The 23,310-nt window shown below is 39.3% G+C and overlaps 1 protein-coding gene across 3 annotated transcripts in view; it reads left to right on the plus strand.

Moving 5' to 3' along the window:
• Window positions 1-277: 277 nt before the first annotated feature.
• Window positions 278-23,310, plus strand: part of Lcor (ligand dependent nuclear receptor corepressor) — a 105,431-nt gene continuing 82,398 nt past the window's right edge. The window contains exons 1-2 of one of the 3 annotated variants that reach the window (XM_034505193.2): window positions 278-335; window positions 1,034-1,107. Coding sequence is in view for 2 of the 3 variants with exons in the window: in XM_076921076.1 (XP_076777191.1) it covers window positions 774-850; window positions 1,034-1,107 (151 nt within the window). In the remaining variant the exon portion in view is untranslated. Of the gene's footprint in view, window positions 336-583; window positions 851-1,033; window positions 1,108-23,310 lie in introns of those variants that run through there. The other 2 variants (XM_076921076.1, XM_076921102.1) reach the window with 2 other exon arrangements.

A 23,310-nucleotide genomic window follows, 5' to 3' on the forward strand; every position in this document is an offset into this window, starting at 1 on the left:
AGGCGCAGTTCCGGGGCTGCCGGGACGTGGGACGCTGGGCTGGAGCGCGGCGACGCCGGGCGGGAGGGGGGAGGAGCGGGCCGCCCCGGGGCCACGGGGAGGTGAGCGCAGCCTTGCCCCCGCGCCGCCCCCGGCGGGAGGCGCGACGCCTAGGCCACGGGTGCGTGCGCGGCCCCGGGCGACGCGGCTGGGCGTGCGCGGGGCCGCGGCGGAGGCAGGGCCGGGCGGGCGGCAGAAGATGGCGAGGGTGTGTAGGCGGCAGCAATGCTCCGTTGAGAGACGCGGCTTTCGGCAAGAACTGGACTCGTGGCGCCACAAGCTCATCCACTGTGTAGGTGAGGCTCTCCACCGGTGCCGGAGCCACTCGGCCGCCGGCCGCCCGTGCGTGGGAGGGAACAGGGCAGCGTCCGCCGCGCTCCGGCCCCGCGCGCCCTCCCGGGCTCGGCCCCCCTCCCCCACCCCCCGGAGCGCGAGCGCGCCGCCGCGGCGCCCCTCCCCTCGGCTCGCGGGGCGGGCTCGGACGCGCGGCCTCTCCTCAGCGGGCGCATTGTGGACGCCCGGGCCGCCGCCGCCGCCAGCGCGCCGGGACGCACGGGGTCGCCCCCACCTGCCCTCAGCCCGCGCCCCTCCCCCACGCCGGCGGCGCGCCCCCGTGCCCGCGGGCACGCGCGGCGGCGCTCGGGCGTGTGCGAGGCGTGAGGTGGAGATGGGGGCGGAGGGAGCCGGAGCTGTCACAGGCCCCGCGTCCGCCTGAGCGAGCCAAGTGGGGTGTCATGGCCGCGGGGGGCAGCGGCTGCACTTCCTCTGCTGGCAGCGGCGGCTGGGGAGTTAGTCCTCGACGCACGGGTCGGTGTGTGCGGATTTGTGTTTGGCTTGCGCGCGGCGGGGAGGCGGGGGTGAGAAGCCGGGCGGGGGTCGCCGCCACCGGCGCGCTTCCCCGGGCGGCGGGAGCGTGGACCGGGGGCGCCCGGGAGGGGCCGGGCGGCGAGCTGCACCTCTCACACTGTGTGTTTTGTCTGTTTTCTCTCCCAAGGTCCCGTTTCCCTCTGTGTGACGGCCGGCGGGACCATAAGGGCTTAACTCACATATTTAACCCCCCTCCAAAAAGTAAGTGGCCCGTGTGGTGTCTGCTCCACCCGCCGCCCCCTTGCCTCTGTCCATCCTTGTGTCTGACTCTAATGTCCCCAGCATTGTTATTTCCCGGTCTCTGCTTCGGTGCGACTGATGTGTGGGGAAATGCCCTCTCGTCGTCCTCTGTCCCCCACGCCCAGTCCTCGGGGAGGCCCGGAATTCCGGCCCCCCATGTCGATGGGGCGAGTTCTAGGGAATCAGGTCTTCCTCAGACGGACCTGGGAGAATCTGTCGGTCCGCTTGGGCCTCAGGTCCCCTGTTTCCCGATGGGGTTTTCGTTGGAAGGAATTATGCAAATCCTGCTTTCTGGTGTCCATTCAGCGGCAATTTCATGCGGTGAGAAGTTCTCTTTGTTGTGCGAGGGGGAGAACAGACACTGATTTAATAGACATATCTGTTGGGGGGGGGAAGGGTGGAGGGGGTGTGGAGAGCCTCAGTTTGGAAGAATTACAGCACTTGGTTAGCTCAGTCTTTGTGTTTGAGCCTTCTGGCTTGACAGGAAGCTCTGCCCTTTACAATGTCCCATAAGGGATGTTTTTGTAATAGATGAAAAAGCAAAACTAAAACTTTAAACAAGTGAAAAATAAGGTAACATTTACTTAGAGCAAATGAGCACTGCCATTTTTGCAGTATTTCATTATGAAAATGTGTATTGCGAATTTATTAAAGACTTACACCGTAATACCAAATGTAATTAATGCAGGCAACAATGCGGTAAGATATTCGATACCACTTTGGTTGTCCAAAGGTTAAAAGTATATATTTTTAAATGTATACTTGAGTAAATAATAAAGATCTGAGCAGTTTTTTTGGAAGGGGTGATGTACCTTTTGAATACAGGTTAAAATTTCCCTCTGGCCAGCAGACCCCTGCCCTGCCCGCCAGGAAGCAGGCTTTCGGCTCTAGCTGTCTTTGCTCTTCTGCTTGTTCTGTTTTTCATGACCTGTCACACATTTGCTACAATGTGACATGGGCTTAAGCACTTAGGAATTATGTTATTTGTCATCGTCAAGTGAAAGTGTACATGGCAGCTTTTGGGAAACATCAAATTGAGGCGTTTTCTGGATTCTTAGTTAATACAAAAGACTGAAACTATTTAGAAGGGTTTTCAGTTTTTTTGTAGTGTTTTACTCTTAGTGATTGATTGTGTCCTGGGGGGCATTTTACTGTTTAAAACACTGTGGAATTGAGAAATGAAACCCTGTAAATTTCCTGTGTGGATATAGCTTTTGTTTAAATTATTTCAGTGCTATTTGCTTTAAAATCCTTGCGTTCTGTGACCTCCGCTTTCTTTTCATTAATTGTATTAGTGGTTGATAACTGCTTCTGGACAAAATGTTTTGTTTTGTGCCTAATAAAATCCTCCTGTAAGCACCCCAATTGACTCTCAAAGTCAGATGCATTCTTTGGAGAATGTTATTGAGTTGGTGATTGATTTTTCTGAGAGTATATTTGGAACTCCAGATTTCCATTTTTAGGTGGTGGTTGGGAGCTTTTAGAATCCCAACTACAGATGGTATTTTAAGTACTAATACTTATTGATAATTGCTCAGCTAAAGTCACTTGGGCATCATATTTTCTCTTTTGTTATATATAATTTTGCTCTCTAAGGGGGAGTGTTTTAAGTGGTGTTATAAGATTTGTGTTATAAAGGGCTGGCAGACTAGTTTAAAAGGAGCTATGCTGTTTGCTATCAGATGCAGTAGCTCTTATTTTACTAGGATTGGTTCTATGTAGGTAACCTTCTGATTCTCTTGGTTGATTATCTTAATATTCTAGGGGTGTTTGGTTTCTAAGTGAAACTTAATTTATAGCAGTCATTGGGTTAAAAATGAAGTTTCAGACATGTCCAGGATTTAATTTTCCTTTTTACTGTTTTTGGCAAGGAGGGAGTAAGGGGTCAGTGGTGTCTGAAGACAAGTTTACTTGAGTCAATATAGATTATCTCTTTAAAGTGCTTGAGGTCAAAAAGTGTTTGACAGTTCTGTTTTTGAAATTTTGGAATGTTTGCAAGGATTTTACTGACTGATCATCCATAATCTAAAAACCTGAAATCCCAGCTGCTCCAAACCCAAACCATTTTGAGCACTTTGGATTAGAACAGACCCTATACTGAGTTCAGACAGAGAACTTGGGAGTGGGTGCTTGTTTACTTTGGCGGTTGTGGAGGGAGTTCACCCAGGTTCCAGGCAATCCCTTCACTCTGTCTGATGTGATACTGCCTATTGGTTGGCTGCACTTAACCTCACTGTATTCTCAAGCTCTTCCTAGTACGGGAAAGGTGTGATTTTTAGCTAGTTCTAGTTTGGCTAAAAAAGAAAAAGGATCAATCTCTTTGATTCATGGGAAAGTATTTCAAGTGACTGTGATTCTGTGAAATGTGTTTACAGCTACAACAATTCTAGAAATGCTAGATATTGCCAGTTTTTAAACCTAATGAGTTAAACAGGATGGCCTTGAATTTTCTAATAGTGAGAATTGATTATTTCGTGTCTATGGGCATTTCTGAGTGAGTACCTGTCTAGTCCCTTAGCACCTGGAGTTTCGTGCTGTTGCTAGGAATGAAGGGCAAAGGAAAGTGATTAATTCACTTAAGGATGTATTGAGCAAACTGCCTTAATAAAAACAGACATTGTGCACAAAAATTGAAGGGGGACTGTTCTGAATTTCAGGAGCTTTTCGTGGAATTTAGCTTTCGGTGCTGTCCTTGCCTGTAATATTAGCACTGGGGGAGCAGAGGCTGTCAGATGAATCTCCCAGATTGAGGACAGTCTGGTATAAAGAATATGACTCTGCCTTTTTCATTTTGATTTGTGTTTTATTTCTTGAGTCGGGGTTTCACTGTGTAGGTCTTACTGTCCTGGAATTCAGGTTAGTCTCAAACTCAGAGATTCACCTGCCTCTGATCCTGTTGTGCTGGAATTAAAGTTGTGACTGGCCACACCTAGCCCTAAAGCTGTTATTTTTGTTAAGAGACTGGTTTTCATGTAACCTAGGCTAGTTTCAGACTTACTGTGTTGCCAAGGCTAACCTTAAATTTCTGATTCTCTTTGCTTCAGTTTTCCAAGTGCTGTGATTACAGCCACCACACCTGCCTTTTTATTTACATGTTTATTTACTTTCAAGTTAAACATCCCTGCTATACATCTTATAACTTGTCTACAAATACCCTCCCACAGGCCCCGCCCCCTTTTTCTGTTCTGTGTACTTGCACGTTGCTTTGGGCATAATTCCATTATAAACCCTTAGCTCATTTTCACATGTTGACATAGGAAGGTACCCCAAGTCCATGTCCTGAGATCGTAAACTGAAATAGAAATCCCATGCAATAAGTTCTCTGTCTGTCTATCTATTTACTTATTTATCTATTTTTGAGACAGGATCTCATATAGTCCAGGCTAGTCTCAAAGTCTGTAGCCTCAAAGTCCTAATCTTCCTGCCTCTATCTCTAGAAAGCCAGGCTTATTGGTGTGTGCTTATGGCAAAATTGACCTTTTTCAAAATGTATAGTTTCTGCTTTCTAACTACTCACAAAGTTGTGTACATACCACCGTTAATTCCAAAATATTTTCACTTCCATAAAGAAACTCTATGCTTATAGTCCCAGCTCTTCTTTGGCTTACATTTTGGCAGCTTCTAATCTGCTTTCTGTTTCTGTGGGTTTGTCTAGCTACGTTTCTTACAGTTGAAATAATGTTCTCTATGGCCTTTATATCTGACTTCTTTTACATACCCTAGAGCTTTTAAGTTTCATCCGGGTTGTAACATGCATCCACAGTTGTATTCCTTTTATGGCCAAACAATAATACTACCTTATAAGGACAGATACATTTTGTGTGGACATTTAGCATGGTTTTTTTGGTTTTGGTTATTACTGTTACAGTACTATGAGAATTTGTGTACAAGTTTTTCTGTGAATATGCATTTTTAGTTTACTTGAGTATGTACATAGGTATAATCGATGGCTCATATGGTGACTATGCTTTAACTTTTTGAGTTTACCATTTTTCAAAGTGTTTGGGGATATTTTACATTCCTGCAACCATCATTCTTTAAATGTTGCAATATTTTTCTAAGTGCACATAACATTTTTTAATTGTTTGGTTTTTTTCCATTCATCTTTTTTCTCCTTAATTTTTTTTTTTTTTAATTTTTGGCTATCCTACTGAGTGTGAATTAGTATTTACATTAGACATTTAGTTAATGTCTAGATGATATTAGACATCTTTTATTTTGTTTATTGGCCATTTGTCTGTCTTTGGGAAAAAGTTTGTTTAGGTCTGTTACTCACTTAGCAGTTTGGTTGTTACTATTGCATTTTAAGAGTTCTTTATGAATTCTGAGTACTAGACCCATGTTAGAATATGTCTTAGAAGTAATTTTTTTTCTCAAAATTATAGGTTAGCATGGAAACAGATGCAGTGTAGTGAAAGCTAATCATGTCTTGTGAGAAGCAGAATGGGTTCAAGCAGTGGACTGACCACGCAGTGAGATGGAAGCGTCCAGTAAGGGAGTGCTTAGATAGTTTTCTGTGAAACAGTAAGATGATTGGTTACTTTATGACATTTTATAACATACAGGTATATATTGCTATCTTAATCTTCTAAATTCCTTCCTTTTTCCCCCAGTGATTGATTTATTTTTATTTTATCTGCATTGGTCATTTGCTTGCATATATGTGTGTCAGAGTGTTGGATCCCCTGGAACTAGAGTTGCAGGTAGTTGTGAGCTGCCATGTGGGTGCTGGGGATGAAGTACTGTCCTTTGGAAGAGCAGTCAGTGTTCTTAGCTGCCGAGCCTTCTCTCCAGCCCTTACTTTCTGCCTTTTAAACGTTAAAACACCACAGACAATATGCTATGCCATGTTATTCAACCACATTGTTCACAGTTGTTTTATTCTTGAGTTTTGGATCAAAAAGTGCCATAAAATTTTGTCTTAACGATACGATACTCTATTTGAGTTTAGTGAGAAAATTCTATATACTCCCCTCCCCCCATTTGTTCTTGTTTTTTTTTTCTTTTCTTTTTTCTTTCTTTTCTTTTCTTTTCTTTTCTTTTCTTTTCTTTTCTTTTCTTTTTAGATGAGATTGCACAGTGTAACTCTGGCTGGCTTCTGTGAGCTCCAGCTCCTGCCTGCCTCCCTAATACAAGGATTAAAGATTTGTAATGCTAGGCCTGGCTCATGCTTTAGAATTTTAATATGTTTTCAATTCTTATTTTATGAAACCAGAACCCTGACTATTTAAATAGTTTATAGGAAATTATGATTATTATTTTTCTGCTAAACTGTTTTTAAAGGATTAAAAATTATGTTGTAACTTAGTTTCTCTGAGAAAAAAAATTATATACTTTTATTGTATGGCTATAGGTGTTTACCTGCATATATGTCTGCATCATATGTGTACAATGCCTATGGAAAGGAGAAGAGAGAGTCAAGACAATACTTGGAATTGAACCCAGGTTCTTTGAAAGAGCAGCCAGGGTTCTCAGCCACCGAGCTATCTTTTCAGCTCCCAGTTTCTCTGATGTTTTAATTAGGTAGCTACAAAGTGCCAGGGGAAATAGTGTTCTCTTGTTCTACTCATAGTGAGACCTTGTCTCAGGTATCTAGTGCTGCAGTTTTTGAGCTTCTAGCAGTCTTCCTGTCTTACCCTCTGGAATGCTGGGATTTTAGTAGGGAACCCTCAGTGCACATGCTCAGCTCATAGCGAGGCCTTAAAGCTGGAGTTGTGCATTGGATGAGGTATGCACCAGAGTTAGACAATATAGATCCTTTGCTTAATGGATTGTGAGGAGCAAGTTAAAAAGGCTAGATAGTAGTGATTGACAGCTTCTAATGATTTTTGTCTTGTTTTTATTTCCTTTGTTTCACATTTCATCTATTTTGTTGAAGAGAAGTACCCACATAGTAGCTCACAAGTGTCTGTGACTGCAATTCCAGAGGTCTGATGCACAGCCAGCTCCTACATGCATGTGGGCCACATCAGCTCACACAGCCCACCCCAGAAATATAATAATAATAATAATAATAATAATAATAATAATAATAATAATGAAAACCATTCTAAAAAGTGGTTAGTGGTTAGGAAACATTTAGTAATATATCTTGCTTTTAGCTTAGCATAAGTACTTGCCTTGTATCTGTTGAAACAATATGTTGTATACTTTTCTTTTTGGTTTTTAAAATAGTCTCACTATGTAGCTTAGGCTGGTCTGGAACTCATTGTGTAGCCCAGGCTTACCTTAACTTAATCCTCTTGTCTCTCCTGCTTCCTATAACAAGAGTAAATCACACCTACCTGGTGTGTGTGTTTTGTGTGTGTGTGTGTGTGTGTGTGTGTGTGTGTGTGTGTGTAATGTGCATTGGTGTATTGCTGCATGTATGTCTGTGAGGGTACCAGATTCATGTGGGTGCTGGGAATTGAACCCCGGTCCTTTGGAAGAAAAAACTATGCTCTTAACTGCTGACCCTCTCTTTAGCCCTCTGGCTAATGTTTTCTTTAATATTAGAATTCTCTAAAGTTAATTTAGCATCTCAGATTTAAGTAAAATAGAACCAAATTCTTTTCAAAGCACTCTTTTTTAATTAACTTGCTTTCATTGTCGTTTGAAACTAATTGCTTTTACTTGTATTTTTGAGGCAAGATTTTGCTGTGTAGCCCAGGCTAGCCTGGAACTCATGATCCTACTGCCTTAACTTTGCTTGTGCTTTGGTCATAGACTTATACCACTATATCTGGTGATTTTTTTTTGTTTAGTTTTTTTTCCTTAAAGGTAATGAATGTGGCACACAGATACACGTGCAGGCAAAAAAAAAAAAAAAAAAAAAAAAAAAAAAAAACATATAAAGTAAAAATTAATTTAAAACATAAAAAACTTATTGCATAATGGGAAGCCATGCTTGATAGGGTATTTGTGTGGAGGTCAGAGGACAACGTGGTGGAGTTGGTTCTCTTTCAACCTTTACATGGGTTCTAGAGATTGAACTCAGGATGCCAGCCTGCTCCACAAGTGACTTTACCTGCTAATTATCTGACTGGTCCAAAAAGCAGGTTTTTATTACCATATTGATGCTGTATAGTAATTGATTCATTTTGTCATTTGTATGTGTAGGTATTGTGCCTGAATGTATATCTGTGCACTGTTTGTGTGTGTGTTACGTGAAGAGGCCAGAAGAAGGTGTCTGATCCCCTGGAACTGTTACAGTTGGATGTGAGCTTCTTATGTGGGTTCTGGGAATTGAACTTGGATCATGCAGAAGAGCTGCCAGCTTTCTTAATCACTGAGCTGTCTCTCTAGTTCCACACTGTGTATATAAAGTAAATTTTTATTTTTTGGGTTTACATCATTAAAAAGCTGACTTAAGTTTAAAGTGTTAAATAATTATTTTATTTAGAGAGAGAGAGAGAGACAGAGACAGAGAGAGAGAGAGAGAGAGAGAGAGAGAGAGAGAGAGAGAGAATGTGTTTATATGTGTCAATGCCACATGTTTATAGCTTCCAGCAGAAGAAGCCTTTGAAGGAAGCTGAGGCTGGAGGATGTTCTACAAGTTTGGGAATGATCACAAAATTAGTTTTTAAGACAAAATAAGTGTTATTTCTTAAGAAGGAAATGGGTATAGTAGACAAAAATCTATAGATAAATTTAAATGTGACTCCAGATCTCCCGATGGATTTGGAGTATACTTTGCTGGGGTTGCAGCTCCTTAGAAGCTGTTGCCTGCCCTAGTGCTGAGACTCATGGCCTGTTTGGATCTCTTCTCTGATTCTAATTCAGTTAAGATGAGGAAATACTTGATGAAGGCTGACTCTGATACTAAAATTGCTATTGCTGTCTTTTTAAAAAGTCAGGAATTTGGATAGAGAGGGAAGACAAATAGACTGAAGTGGAATTTGACTGCACAGTCCCCAGGATGCCAGCGTTTACTGGCAGCCACTACAAACTAGAAAGGAACAGAGAAGAGTCTTGAGAGGGAGCATACCCTCGGCACCTCATCACCAAGTTGTATTCTAGCTTCTGTCATTGCATGTGGAGCTGTTTGTCAGAGCACTTTTCCAGTGGGCACTCTACACCCAACCTATATCCCTAGCCAGTTTAAATTTTCTTCAAAGTCCATTTGTTTGGAATAATAATATTGACAAAGTTCATTCAGTGACTATGTCTTACATTTTTAAGTGTTTTATGGGAATTTTCAATGCCTTTGCAATTTATAGGTTTGACATTTCCAAACGTAGAATATTGGATTTAAACTTCCCCTCCCATAGTAATGTGATTAATCGATTGCATTTATTAAACCCTATACTTCAGAGTTTAAGTTACAGTTTAACTGAAGTTTGTTCTCAGACTTTGACTCCAAAAGAGTATAGCTACTTGTGAACCATCACTGACACAAATGAGGCTCCTACAGTAAATGTGAGCCAAAAGCCAGAGTGTAAAAAAACCAAAAAGGATGTATCTAGGCATTTGGTTGTTGAAATGGTAGTATTTTGGTAAGACTGAGCAGAAAAACTAAAGGCAGCTTAAATAATATTTTTCGGTTTATGTTCATTTTCTGCAGAGAGTTGGTTAATATCTTTAAGGGTGACTGATCCTTAAAAAACCATGCATCTCATGATAAATCCAAGTTTCTAATTTATACATGTATATATGTTTGTTTCTTGATGACAGTGTTTTGCTACATAGTTCAAGTGGAACACAAATTTGTATTTCTCTTGTACCGGCCAGCTTAAAAGTGGGTATTTTCTGTAGCTACTATGATACTTAAAAACTCTGTGGTGTATATATTCGCTTTAAAGTGAACTTAAGGCTTTATTGGAAAGATGGAGTTTGGGGATGTGTCAAAACCCTCCCCAAACCCCACCACTAGGCTCGGTGGTGCAAGACCTTAATCCCAGAGCTCAGGAAACAGAGGCAGATGGGTTTTTGTGACTTCTAAAGCAGCCTACATAATGAGACCCTGCCTCCCCACCCCACTTCCCAATTCTTTTTCCAAATTCACTAGAAGAAAATAATTGTTTCTGTCTTAGATTAGTAATAATGAATTTGATAAAGTTGTTATTCATCTGTACATGCTTGACACTGACACTTTAAGAATTTTAGTGCGCACGCCTTTAATCCCAGCACTTGGGAGGCAGAGGCAGGCGGATTTCTGAGTTCGAGGCCAGCCTGGTCTACAGAGTGAGTTCCAGGACAGCCCGGGCTACACAGAGAAACCCTGTCTCGAAAAACCAAAAAAAAAAAAAAAAAAATTTTAGTAATACGTTTTCAGTTCAAAACCCAAAACTGAAGAACATGTTGAAAAGCCTGTTTCTATCCCCTGTGACTACCAATCCCCGAGACCAACTAGAGTAATATAGTGAGATCCTGTCTTTAGAAAAAATCATGAGAAGAAAAAAATGAAAAGAAACAATTAAGTCTCCTGGGCACTGTCCCTCCAGTTTTTTAGTAGGTGATAGATTCTGAAAGCTGGATCCCTTGATGCTACTGTGGGAAGCCTGAAACATGCTTGTTGGAACATGATCACCCAGGTTGGGTTTTTTTTGAGACGTAAGTTTCAAGAAAGTATGGTCATCCTTGTGTGGTCCCTTTAGGCCACCATGCCTTGCCATGCCTGTGGTCTCAGTTCTAAGGGGAGGCCAAGGTAGGAAGAGCATGAGCTCAGGGTTACAAAGCAAGACCCTGTTTCCACAGAACAAAGCAATGAATTCTTTAGACTGTGTCTGAAAGCTTAGCCATATGTTTACCTGATATTTACTTAATTAGGGTAGTGACTTTTACTTAATGTAGAAGTTGATTTTGTTAGATGGCTTTGCTTTTTATTTAGTGTGTTCTAGTAAGTTGGGTGCCATCTTTGGGGAAGTTTGTTTTTCCTTCTCTAACTAACTAACTAACTCTAACACTATTATTTAACTCTCTTCTATCTGATGTCTGGAAACCACAGGAGAAGTTTAGAGTAAAAATATACAGCAGGAATTAATAATAAGTGTTCCCAGTTAAGAAAGAAGCAGCAGAAAGAAGAGTAGTGACACAGAGGTCAGTACTGTATTTAGAGACCTGGGTTGACAAGGAAGTACCAATTCAGTGACTCACAGGTACTCACCCAAATGTTTCTGTCAACTAAAGGCACTCTGATTCATTAGGGAGTGCTTAAGTAAGGAAGAACATCGTTTGTTTACCTTGGGATCACTAGTTTAGAAGATGATTTGGTTGGATTATGTTTTAATGTAGTCATTGAGCCAAATATTTTATGAGCACCTGTTTACAGGGGTATGGTAATGGTGGCTGAGGGGACAGAGAAAACTGCCAATACTACACAGACTGTAATAAGAGAAATGGGACATTACAAGTGTTCTGAAACAAGACATTCTCTTTGTGTGTATATTATGGGGGTAGATTTATAAAAAGTTTCAGAAAACTGTAATTTGCCAATTAAAAGAGCAGGAGGAGTTGAGTAAACAGGGAGGAGAGGAGGAAGAGGAGAGAAAAGGTATCGAGTAGAAAAATAGTCTTCTAGATAGGCTTTTAGATTACAAAATAAAAAGGAGACCTTGATTTTCATTTTTTTCACTATTTATTGCACTTAAACATGCTTTGAAAAGACTAAACTTCATAAGATTTTTTTAAAAAAAACTGTCTATCTACCTATCAGTCAATCTATCTGAAACGGATTTTTATTGTGTAGCCCTGGTTAGCCTGCAGCTCACTTTGTGAAACAGACTATATACACTCCTATGACCTTCATTCTAGACAAGATACAGTCCGTTTCCAGCCTCATCATAGAAGCTGCCTAGTGTCCTTTTCTAATCCAACCTCTGCTCTCAAAGTGATTGACTCTTGTCAATAGCAGTCTAGCCTGCATTTGTTTTTCTATGAAGTAAATGAAGCAATATGTAATTTTTGGTATGTGTAAGGCCTCTTTTATTTAAATATAATGGTGCTGTTCAGTTTCTTGGTGCAGCCCTGGTTGTCCTAGAAACTGCTTTACAGACCAGGCTGGCTCTTGAACTCGAGATCTGCCTGCTTCTGCCTCCCAAGTGCTGAGATTAAAGGCTAAACATAATGCTTGCATATGATTTGTTTGTTAGTAGTTCATCCACTTTTCTTCAGTGATTTGAACTATAATTCAGATGACATATAATTGTTCTATTTGAAGTATCCAATTCAGTGATTCAGTTGTACAACTATTGCCATAGACATTTTAGGATAGTCATTCTTCCTCCTATATCCCCAACAAGCTGGAAATTACTAATTTTACTTTGTACAGATTCAACTGTTCTGGAGTTTTGTTTTGTGCTTCTCCTACAGAGTACTAGGATTATAAACAAGAGCCACCCCGTCTTACTTAGTTTCTTTTTAATGGTCGACTAGTGCTTCATTGTATAGTTATGTCCGTTTACCCATTCCTATGCTGCTAAATCATTGGGTTGTTGGATGCTGTTGTAAATAAGACTGCTTTAAATATTTCTGTGCAAGTCTCTGTAATCTTAACCTTGGGTAAATACCTAGAAATGAAATTGCTGGGTCAGAGGAAAGAAAGAGGTGATGCCTGTTTTTAAATGAAACATAATAGTTCTTTGTAGAAACCAGAAATTTCCACTTCAGTTCTCTGAGTAGGTTATGTTACTACCTTACATTCTCACTTGGTACTCTTCCTAATTTGAACATACTAATCATTGTGAAAAGTTTTTTGAGCTAAAGTTTTAACTTTCCCATGGCCAATGATAGTTTTATATGCCTTTTGAGCTTTTTAAAATAGAAGTTTCCCACCCCCAAGTTTGTTTTTTGGTTTTGTTTCTGTTTTTGAGAAAATAGCTGGTTAGTCTTTTTGTTTTTCTATTTCAGATCTTTATATAAAGTAGAATCTTAAATGTTGCAGCATTGCTACTTTGTAAAGTTTGCCCCAAAATAATATGTATTACATATAAATTTTGCAGTCATATTTGTCACCAAAGTAGCCCACTGGGATTTTAGTAGACAATTGTATCTGTACTGATTTAGTGTATTAATTTAGGATAGATAATTTTAATACTGAGTTTTCCAACATGATATGGTATAAGAAATGATTGCCTTTAAAAAGCCATTTCTATCTATCTGCCTCTCTCCATCCATTCATCATCCATTTGTCCATCTATCCATCCATCCATGTATTTATTATAGGGTCTCACTATGTAACCCTGGCTGGTATGAAATTTAGCCATGTAGACAAGACTGGCCTCAGAACTCAAGAGATCCCCCTGTCCCTGTCTCCTGAGGGTTGGGTTTAAAGGCATGAACTCCCAGTGGTCAGTTAAGAGTCATTAAATTCTTAATAGGTTGTAGTTTTAGGTAGTACAGAGGCCCTTTGTATTAAGTCAAACTCTACTAAATATAGTTTGCGTTTAGAATTTTTATAGATTTGGTTTTTTTTAAATTTTGTTTTGATGGTGGAAATTGAATTTAGGGCTTGGCATATTCACATTCTAACAGCTGTACTCCAGCCTCAGTTTTTTTTAAATGTATTTATAACTGTATGATTGTATATGATATCAACCTTTTTGATGTAAGGATTTCTGTTTGCTGTATTTAGCATTGTAGTTTTACTTGAAAACAAGTCTGGCATGTAGTGAGTGTTCAGTAAGTACTTGTTCCATAGATAGTTTTTAAATGGATAGAAGTGAGTGTCTCAGTCCTTAAGCAGAAATTCAGATGACATTAAACTGTAAGTTTCATTGAAGGCTAGAGACTTATCTATGCTGTTTATTATTAAGTCTCAGTTAGTGAGTGGTGGGTATCTTATTTAAATCCAGACAGGTTCTTACTAACTTGATTTCAGTGCCTGAATTCCTAAACATTAAAATTTGACTTTGTACCAGAAGTGGGAATAATTAAAAGAAAACATTTATAACTGTAATAAAATTACCTCAGAACCCCCCCCCCCAGAGCTATTTACATATGCTGTAAACCCATTGCATATAAAGACTAAATCACATCTTACAGACTACTCATATCTCAACTATTTTCAATTAAGTGCTATTTGAAATTGTTCTGTCTTCAAATATTAAACTTATTTCAGCTTTTCCCTCTAAAGTAAATTAATTCACTAAAACAATACTATTTCCTTGTCTTTCCTCTAGTTTTTCCACAGTCATTTTTAAAATTGTGTGTGTGTGCGTGTGTTTTGCCTGTAAGTATGTATGTATACCACATCCTGGTGCATAGAGAGGTAAAAGGAGGGTTTCAGAATATCTAGAACCAGAGCTTTGGATGGTTGTGAGCCACCAAATGGGTGCTAAAACTGAACCAGGGTCCTCTCTGAGAACAGCAAGTACTCTTGACTGCTGAGCCATCTCTTAAGCTTTCATTCTATTTAGAGCTAAGGTACCAATGTCTTTTAAGAATCAGGGCAATGAAAACCCTGGCTAGAAATCTGTAAAAGGTTTTGACAGTAGTTTATCTTGTTCTGCTCTCATTGGAAGTACTTTGGAACCAAACCTGGTGCCATAGAGCTAATATCCATGTCTGGGTAGAATAAGATAAGGTTGAGATTTCAAGGCTAGTCTGTGCTACATGTTATATACACCATGCCTTAAAAATTGACCAAACAAAAAACAGAAGTACTGTGAGTTACTGGGAAAAAAATCCTGGATTGAAAGACAAAGCTTTTCATCTGATAGCACATCAGTCAATAATTTGGTTTGCTTTAGAGCCTATTATGACAGTCTTCTTAGAAAACATATAAATTAGGTGACCCTTTTGTTTTCTAATAATGACTTACATAGAAACAAACAGATTGGAACCAAGCTCAGAAACCCTTGAATTTTGCCCTAAGGCAAGTGGCATGAATGAAATCACCATAGTTTGTAGAGAGGGCATATTACTTTCTAGGAGTATGTAATATGCAGGGATAGTTACAGTTTTATCTTTCTCAATTATCAATTTCATTCCATAGTTAAAAAATTAAACCTTTTTAAACGTTTTCATTTTTCAGAATAAGTTCAACTGTTTTTGTTGAGCTGTTGTAGACTGTACCTTGGAATTAGCAGGTGCATTGGTAGCTTCTATCTTGTCATCAGCAATAATTCTGAAGGAAGAGCTGCGATAACATCTTGAGAAATGTAGGCAGGCACTTAACCATATATTTGCTCTCATATAAAAACAGGTGCCAAAAAAGGTTAGTTGTGTTAAGGGATTAAGGCATTTGCATTTCCATGTGAAGGACAGACAAGGATCTGTAAACTACTGTGGCTTTTGTTTGTTTGTTTTTTTTTTGTTTTGTATATTCTTATAAAGATCATCTTATTTAGGCCTATTCTAAGGAGATTTCTATAGTAGGTTACTGATTTTGATCTTGGTTATGAATATCATAATGAATACCATATATAGGTACTGTAGGCTGGGAAGATAATAAGCAAGTATAAGGTAATACCTTACAAACAACAAATGCAATTCTGTTGCCTTCCCAAGTTGCAGCACTCCACAAATACCAAGATAGAATTATGGTTCTCATTATAGATGGTTATGAGCCATCATATGGTTGCTGGGAATTGAACTCTGGACCTCTGGAAGAGCAGTTAGTGCTCTTAATCCCTGAGCCATCTCTCCAGCCCCGAATTACGGTTCTCAATTCATGTCTTTCTCTCTGAAATTTTTAAACATCTAGTTGGATTCTAGATGGACCCAAGTAGTCCTTGCCATGTAGAACCAGCTCCTCTGACAAATAAACCTGAGATGAGAACTGCCTACATTAACTCCATAACTTTCATTCTATAAGTTAAGCAGTCTATAGCTACCTCTTGTGTATCTGTGCCTTGATAAGCAGCCATAACTGAGAGTACATATAGATTTAGATGTGAACTCTATGGGGAGGGCATGTGTGTCACAATTACTGCACTGAGTGTAAAACATTGCTATGCATGCAGAAATTTTGGAGGTGCCTGGTCAGTGTGCCACCAGTATGTAGTGTAGTCTTTGTTACTCTCAGGTTTTAAGTATGTCCAAAGGCTGGGTGCTGTGGCACATACCTGTCTTCCAGCATGTCATCCCATAACCAGGGAGGCTGAAGCAGGAGGGTCACATGTCCAAAACTAGCACAGACTACATAGGGAGACCCTTCTCAAATACGAATGTTCAAAGAATCAAGGTAACATTAAATTGAGGAAAGATTTGAGTAGGGTACAAAGGCAGTAATCTTTGTAAACGAAGGAAAATTGCCACTAATGGCCAAAGGAAATTACTGTAAAACCATAATGGATATGTTGTAGTGAAGGTATTCTAACAGTAATAGCATTAAGAATTACAATGGAGCTGGGTGGTGGTGGTACATGCCTTTAATCTTAGAATTCAGGAGGCAGAGGCAGGCAGATCTCTGAGTTTAAGGCCAGCCTGGGTTACATAGAGAGATCGGAGGCAACTGGGGCCTGTAACAAAAACTGAAGAAAGAAAAAGTTTTAAGCAAAAAAAAAAAAAAAAAACCAAAAACCCTATGGGTTTGTTTGTTTTGTGTGTTTATTTTGAGTTGGTGTCTTTTATTATATAGCTCTGGCTATCTTGAAACTTGTTATGTAAATCAGACTGGCCTCAAACTTAGGTCTGTCTGCCTCACAAGTGCTGAGATTAAAAGCAGGCACCACCACATCCAGTCCTGTTTTTTATTTTTTAAAAAATTATTACTATTGGGTAGTATAAGATGACAATAAGCCCACCACAAATTCCATATATAGAAGTAAGTACTGTTGTTACCATTCTGAACCTAAACCTGGAAGAGTAAACAGGAACAAGGATATATGTAAAGGAATGGTGGGTAGCTTATGAGAAAGATCAGCAGTGATTTTAATAAAAATGGAAATGCATTTAAAAGTACTGTTTGCACTTTTAAAGCAAGTCATAATTTGTATAAATTTAAGAGGAAGGGAAATTGAAAACATTGTTACCTTTTAGTGTTAGTTTACAAGCAATACTGTGTTTGGCCTCTAAGAATATCAGAGTTTGTAAGGAAAAAAATTCTGAGAAAAAAATTCAAGTCAAGTCATTGTGATTTTCTTTGTATGTGAGTGTTTTGCTTATCTTAGTTACTGTTCTCTTGCTATGAGGAGACATTGTGACCAAGGCAACTCTTAAAAAAGAAAGCATTTAATTAGGGACATGCTTACAGTTTAGAGGGTTAGTTGGTGATCATTGTGGCAAGAAGCAGACGTGGCTCTGGAAGCGGAGAGCTACATCCTGATCTGCAGGTAGCAGATACAGACAGACAGACAGACAGACAGACAGACAGACACACACACACACACACACACACACACACGGCTTGGTGCAGGCTTTTGAAACCTCAAAGCCCACTTCCAGTGAGTGATACCGCCTCATCAAGGCCAAATCTCCTTCCCAGATAATTCCACTAATTGATGACCAAGCATTCAGATATAAGAGCCTATGGGCCCCATGTTTATTCAAACCACCACAGCCTGCATGTATGTTCATTATGTTCATGCCCAGTGCCTGTTGGGTCAAAAGAGGACATTGGATCCCCCAGAATTGGAGTTAATAGATGACTGTGAACTACCATGTGGATGCTAATCAGATGTTTTTGTAAGAGCAGCAGCAGGTACTCTTAACTCTCCAGCCTGTGATTTTTTTTTTTTAAATAACTTTGATGTTGGACATTTACCTTGCTATTTACCCTAGGCTGGGTTCCAACTACTGTTGTTCTTGTCTCATCCTGCTTTGTGCTGGGATTCCAGGTGTGTTACACCAGGCACAAGTAACTGATACTTTTTACTTAAAAAATTATGTATGTATGTATGTATGTATGTATGTATGTATTTTGACATCTTGGGAATTGAGCCTATATCATGGTACATACTAAACATACGGTGTGCTACTTCCTAAGCTACATCCCAGCCCAACTTTCTTTTCTTTTCTTTTCCTTTCTTTCTTTCTTTCTTTCTTTCTTTCTTTCTTTCTTTCTTTCTTTCTTTCTTGTTTTTTTGTTTTTTTGTTTTGTTTTTGTTTTTTGAGATAGTTTTCTCTGAGTATCTCTGGCTGTCCTGGAACTCACTCTTGTAGACCAGGCTGGCCTCGAACTCAGAAGTCCGCCTGCCTCTGCCTCCCAAGTGCTAGGACTAAAGGCATGCGCCACCACAACCCGGCCCAACCTCAACTTTCAAGTACAATGCCTGCTTGTTTTCATTATTTCTCCCAACTTACTGAGTTGGTAATGTACCTTAGTCCTATCCATTAAGTGTACTTAGTGCTAAATAAATTGTCCTGACATTTCTGTAGTAAACAATGACTAAAGCATCCTTACGGGTTAAAGGTGGAGAAAGCAATGACACAGTGGAGCCACTAGAAAATGTCCTTATGATTGCTGGTTGGGGGTTTATAAAACTTCTGCTTTCTTGCTGTGAAGAAGAAGGCATAAGCTGTTGCCTAACTCTGGAAGACTTTTGTTGAAATACTTTACTAGATGTGGGCATGACAGGCAGGAGGAATATTTGGAGGGAAGTATGTTGAGACAAAGTCTCAGTGTGTAGCTTTAGCTGATCTAGAATTCACTATGTAGACCAGGTTGGCCTCAAATTCATAGAAATCCACTTGCCTCTATCCCCTAAATGCTGGGATTAAAGACGTGTAACACCGTACTTGGCAAGACCAGGACTATTTACTAGAGACTTGTAGCTTATGTGCTTTAAGACCCTTAGAAGTTTGTTATCTTTAGGGCTGAAGGGTATGATCCGCTCTTAAAAGCACTTGTTACTCTTCTAGAAGACCCAGGTTCAATTTCCAGCACACACATGGTAGCTTACAAGCATCTTTATCTTCTAACCTCTTTGGGCATACATACATACATACATACATACAGGAAAAACACTCTTAATAAAATTTGGTGTCTTTCAGTAGTGATCAGTATGATAAGAGATCTTGCAAGATCTTTGCAGATCCTCAATTTTATAAAACGTTTTTGTCACTTTGTGTACATCATCATTAAAGATTCTTTGTGGTTCCTGCCTATTTTGTTCAGTCTCATCTTTGACACTGACATTATATGTCAGAAATTCTTCATTAGATCCTCTTAATCTTCATGATAAAAATCTAAGCTTTCAGGAATATTTTAGTTTCCTGTTGACTGTTTAATTTATCTGCATGTCTAAATAATCAGTTATAATAGCCCCTAACATTCATATAACCTTTTTAAAGTTCAAAGTTGTCATTTTTTTAAGAAGAGGAAGACTTAGTGGCATTTAAAGGAGGTAAGTTATGAGTATTTGCCATATAGGTGTCCACTGAGTTTATTACTATATGTAAGAAGCAAGGGTGTGAGTAAAGGGGCGTGGATGAAGTGTTCCTTCATTGCTGTCTTACAATGTTCGGTAACCATTTGAGTTTTTACTCTATCCCCCAAGATTGTTAGTGGGTAGCGTTTGTTTTGATTTTTTTTTCCCCATTTACTCTAGGTGTATATAACATCCACTCTGTGTTGGTTATTCCACCATAATGTTCAGATAACAATTTATTCAGTCCTCATAAAAACCTTATAAAATACGTATATTATACTCATACCTGTCTTACATGAAGCATAAAGTAATAAAGAACTTACCTAAGGTCCTACATGTTGAAAATGCAGAGCTCAGAGTTTCAAACCCATGTTGTTTGATTTCAGAAATCAGGTCATTAGTTAGGTCATCCATCCATCCATCCATCCATCCATCCATCTATTGACACATGGTTTTTCGGTTCTGGAACATGCTCTGTAGACCAGGCTGGCCTCAAAGTCTGAAATCCACTTGCTTCTGCCTCCTGAATGTTGGGGTTAAAGGCATATATTTGTCTTTCATAATTTTTTCTGTTTTATCTTCTCATGATATTTTCTTGCTTTTACTACTTTATTATTATGTATTTGCTTGTGTATTTTTGAGAGGAAGGGCATTGAGATCAGAGAACAACATGTAGGAGTCAGTTTTCTATTTCCATCATACAGGTCTTCCTGAATCACCTGACTGGCCTAGTTTAATGTTTATCTTAATTATTTTAGGTAATGAAAATGTTATGTATTTAAGGTGTACAGCATAATGTCTTAAAGGATGTCTGCATTGTGGAATGGCTTAATTTAGAGGTTAATAAATGTGAAATCTGGAGTGGAAATGTAACTCAGTAGAACACTTGACTACCTGCATATAATCACTAAAAAGGAAACTTTCTTTAGCACTTAATCATATAACTCACTTATACAACACTATTTCATACATGGTTGTATGCATCATAGTATTTTTAAAATGTTTACATGTAATACAAGAGCAGAAGTTTTTGTCCCTACATATATAGTGTGAGGTAAGCTAGGGATTCGTGAGCCTGCCTCAAATAAACACACGGATTAAAGGAAGATCAATAGGAAGAGGTTAGATAATGAAATTTATTTGGAAAAATCCACATAGCTCAGCAGCAGATGCTTTACAGATAACCAGTGGTTGATGTAAAACCTGAACAATAGAACAATTGTTAACAACAGTTAAACATTTAGGAAATGTTTAACTTTTAAAATTAAGATACAGAAAAATAAGTAATTCTTTGTGGATAGTTCTGGGACTTTTACTGCATATAAATAAAATCTTTTTTTTAAGGTTTTATTTATTTTATATATATGATGAGTATGCCATAGCTGTCTTCAGACATACCACAAGAGGGCATCAGATTTCATTACAGATGGTTGTGAGCCACCATGTGGTTGCTGGGAATTGAACTCAGGACCTCTGAAAGAGCAGCCAGTGCTCTTAACCGATGAGCCATCTCTCCAGCCCATAAATAAATTCTTGTGTACCAGAGTTAAGATATATAGTAGTATAGGGGCTATATATAGTTGTATAGGTCAGTGATAGAACCCTTGCCTAGTGCCCCCACCCCCAAAGGGTCTTGTGTTTGTAGTTCAGTTTGGCCTGGAACTTCTTTATCCTCCTGCCTCCATCTGTGTACTCAGAGGCATTCTTTTTCAAACAACCCTCTAGCATTTGTTCTAGATCTGTTCTTCATTACTGTAGTTTTATCTTTTTGAGATGTTGTGTAGATAGTATTATTCTATATGTAACTACCTGAAATTTTTTATTGGTTCTATCCATACTTACTCCCAATTCTTTGAAAATTAATGTAGAATTCACCAATTGAATAATTTTCAATTAGATAACCTAGTGGCTTTTAAAAGTATATTCACAGTTATACACAGCGACTGCCACTGTCTATTTGCAAGGTATTTTCTCATTCCCAGAAGATACTCTATACTTATTTTATAGTCATTACCATTTTAATTCCCTGGCATCCACTAGCATCTTTTTTTGTCTATGGATCTGCCTGGTTTGGATGTTACATACAAATGGGATAATGATGATAGGCTGTTTTGTCAGCCGTGTCTGGCTTCCTTGTGTTAAGCACAGTGTTGTTAGAAGTTTGTCTAGGCTGTGTTGTGTTTCACTTTCTTTGTGTGATTTAAGCAGCTTGGGTTACCCGAGGAAAGAGCATTGGCAGGGTGGTTTCAAGGACAGGTATTTATTTCCACACAGTTCTAAGATCATAGTTCAGAAGTGTTAGTTCCTCTTGGAGGCTCTCTCTGTTTCCTCATTGTTTATTACATGGAGTCTTTTCTTTGGCAGAGAGAACAAGGTTGATACATGTGTGCATTTTACCAGGTATCTCTTCTGATGACTTGAATTCTGTTTGGTATAGGGCCTCATCCTTATGACTTAATTTTCATTGCTCCTTTAGAGTTTCCATCTCCAAATATAACGAGAATAAAACTATGGCTTTTACATATGAGTGGGTAGTGGTGGTACTTTTAGTCTTTAACAATTACTTTTATATCTGTGTATAACATTACATTGTGAGGTTATCTTTTATCTGATAGACATCTGAGGGTTTCTACTTTCAACTTATGAATATTTCTGTGAACATTCATATTTAAGTTTCAGTTTGATTTTCTTTTGAGTGTTTACTTCAGTGTAGAATACTGAATCATGTGGTAATATTGTTTCACTTTTGAAAGATAACAACATTTTATATTTATTTGTGTAGGTAGGATATGGGGTGAATGGATGTTTGTGGGTCAGGTGCCACTGTGGGCATGTGAAGTTCAGAGGACAATCCATGGAAATTAGTACTTCTACCCTGTGGGTTCCAGAATCAAATTAAACAGCAGGCTCTTTGACTCACTGAGTCATCTCACTGACCCTGCTATATAGTTATCTGTGTGTATAATGAGCATGTATTTTATCACATCCTCACCTTTCTAACACCCTTCCTCCATTCCTCCTCCTTAATATTCTCCCCTCCTAATTTAATGTCTTTAAAAATCTTGATTTATTTTTATTTATATGTATGTTCATATGTCTGTGTGTATATGCTGCATGTGTGTGGGTGCCCACAGAGATCAGGAGGGTGTTGGATCCCCTGGAACTAGAATTATAGGTGGATGGTTGTGAACTGCCTAACCAATATTGGGTGTTGGGAACCAAATTCTGGTTTTCTGGAAGATCAGAAAACACTCTTAGCTTTGTCATTCCTGCAGCTCCCATAATTTTAGCTTTTTGAGATACCTCTGACACTGATTTTCATAGTGGTTGTACCAATTTACACCTTAGCCAATACTGAATTGAGAGTCCTTGTTACCACAAGCTCTCCCAGCATTTATTGTCCTTTTTTTTTTTTTTTTTTTTTTTTTTTCTTAAGGTTTTTTGAGACAGGGTTTCTCTGTGTAGCCCTGGCTGTCCTGGAACTCACTCTGTAGACCAGGCTGGCCTCGAACTCAGAAATCTGCCTGCCTCTGCCTCCCAAGTGCTGGGATTAAAGACGTGCACCACCACTGCCTGGCTGTCATTTGTTTCTTAATAGTGGCAGTTCTGACAAGGATGAAGTAGAATCTCATAGTAGTTTTAATTTGTACTTCCCCTGATGGCTAATGATGTCAAACACTATAAAATGTTTATTATTTATTTGCATTTCTTTTGAGAACTCTCTGTTCTGGTCCATAGCCTAGTTTTTGATTGGGTTGTTTGTTTTCCTGCTGTTTAGTTTCTGGAGTTTCTTTTATATTCTAGACACTAATCCTCTGTCAGATGTGTAGCTGGCAAGAGTTTCTCCCATCCTGGTGGCTACTTCTTTACTATATTGACAGTCTCCTTAGTTGTGTAGAACCTTTTGATTTTTGAGGGCCATTTACTGATTATT

This window comes from Arvicanthis niloticus, chromosome 1 (genome assembly GCF_011762505.2).
Source record: "Arvicanthis niloticus isolate mArvNil1 chromosome 1, mArvNil1.pat.X, whole genome shotgun sequence".
Lineage (NCBI taxonomy): Eukaryota > Metazoa > Chordata > Mammalia > Rodentia > Muridae > Arvicanthis > Arvicanthis niloticus.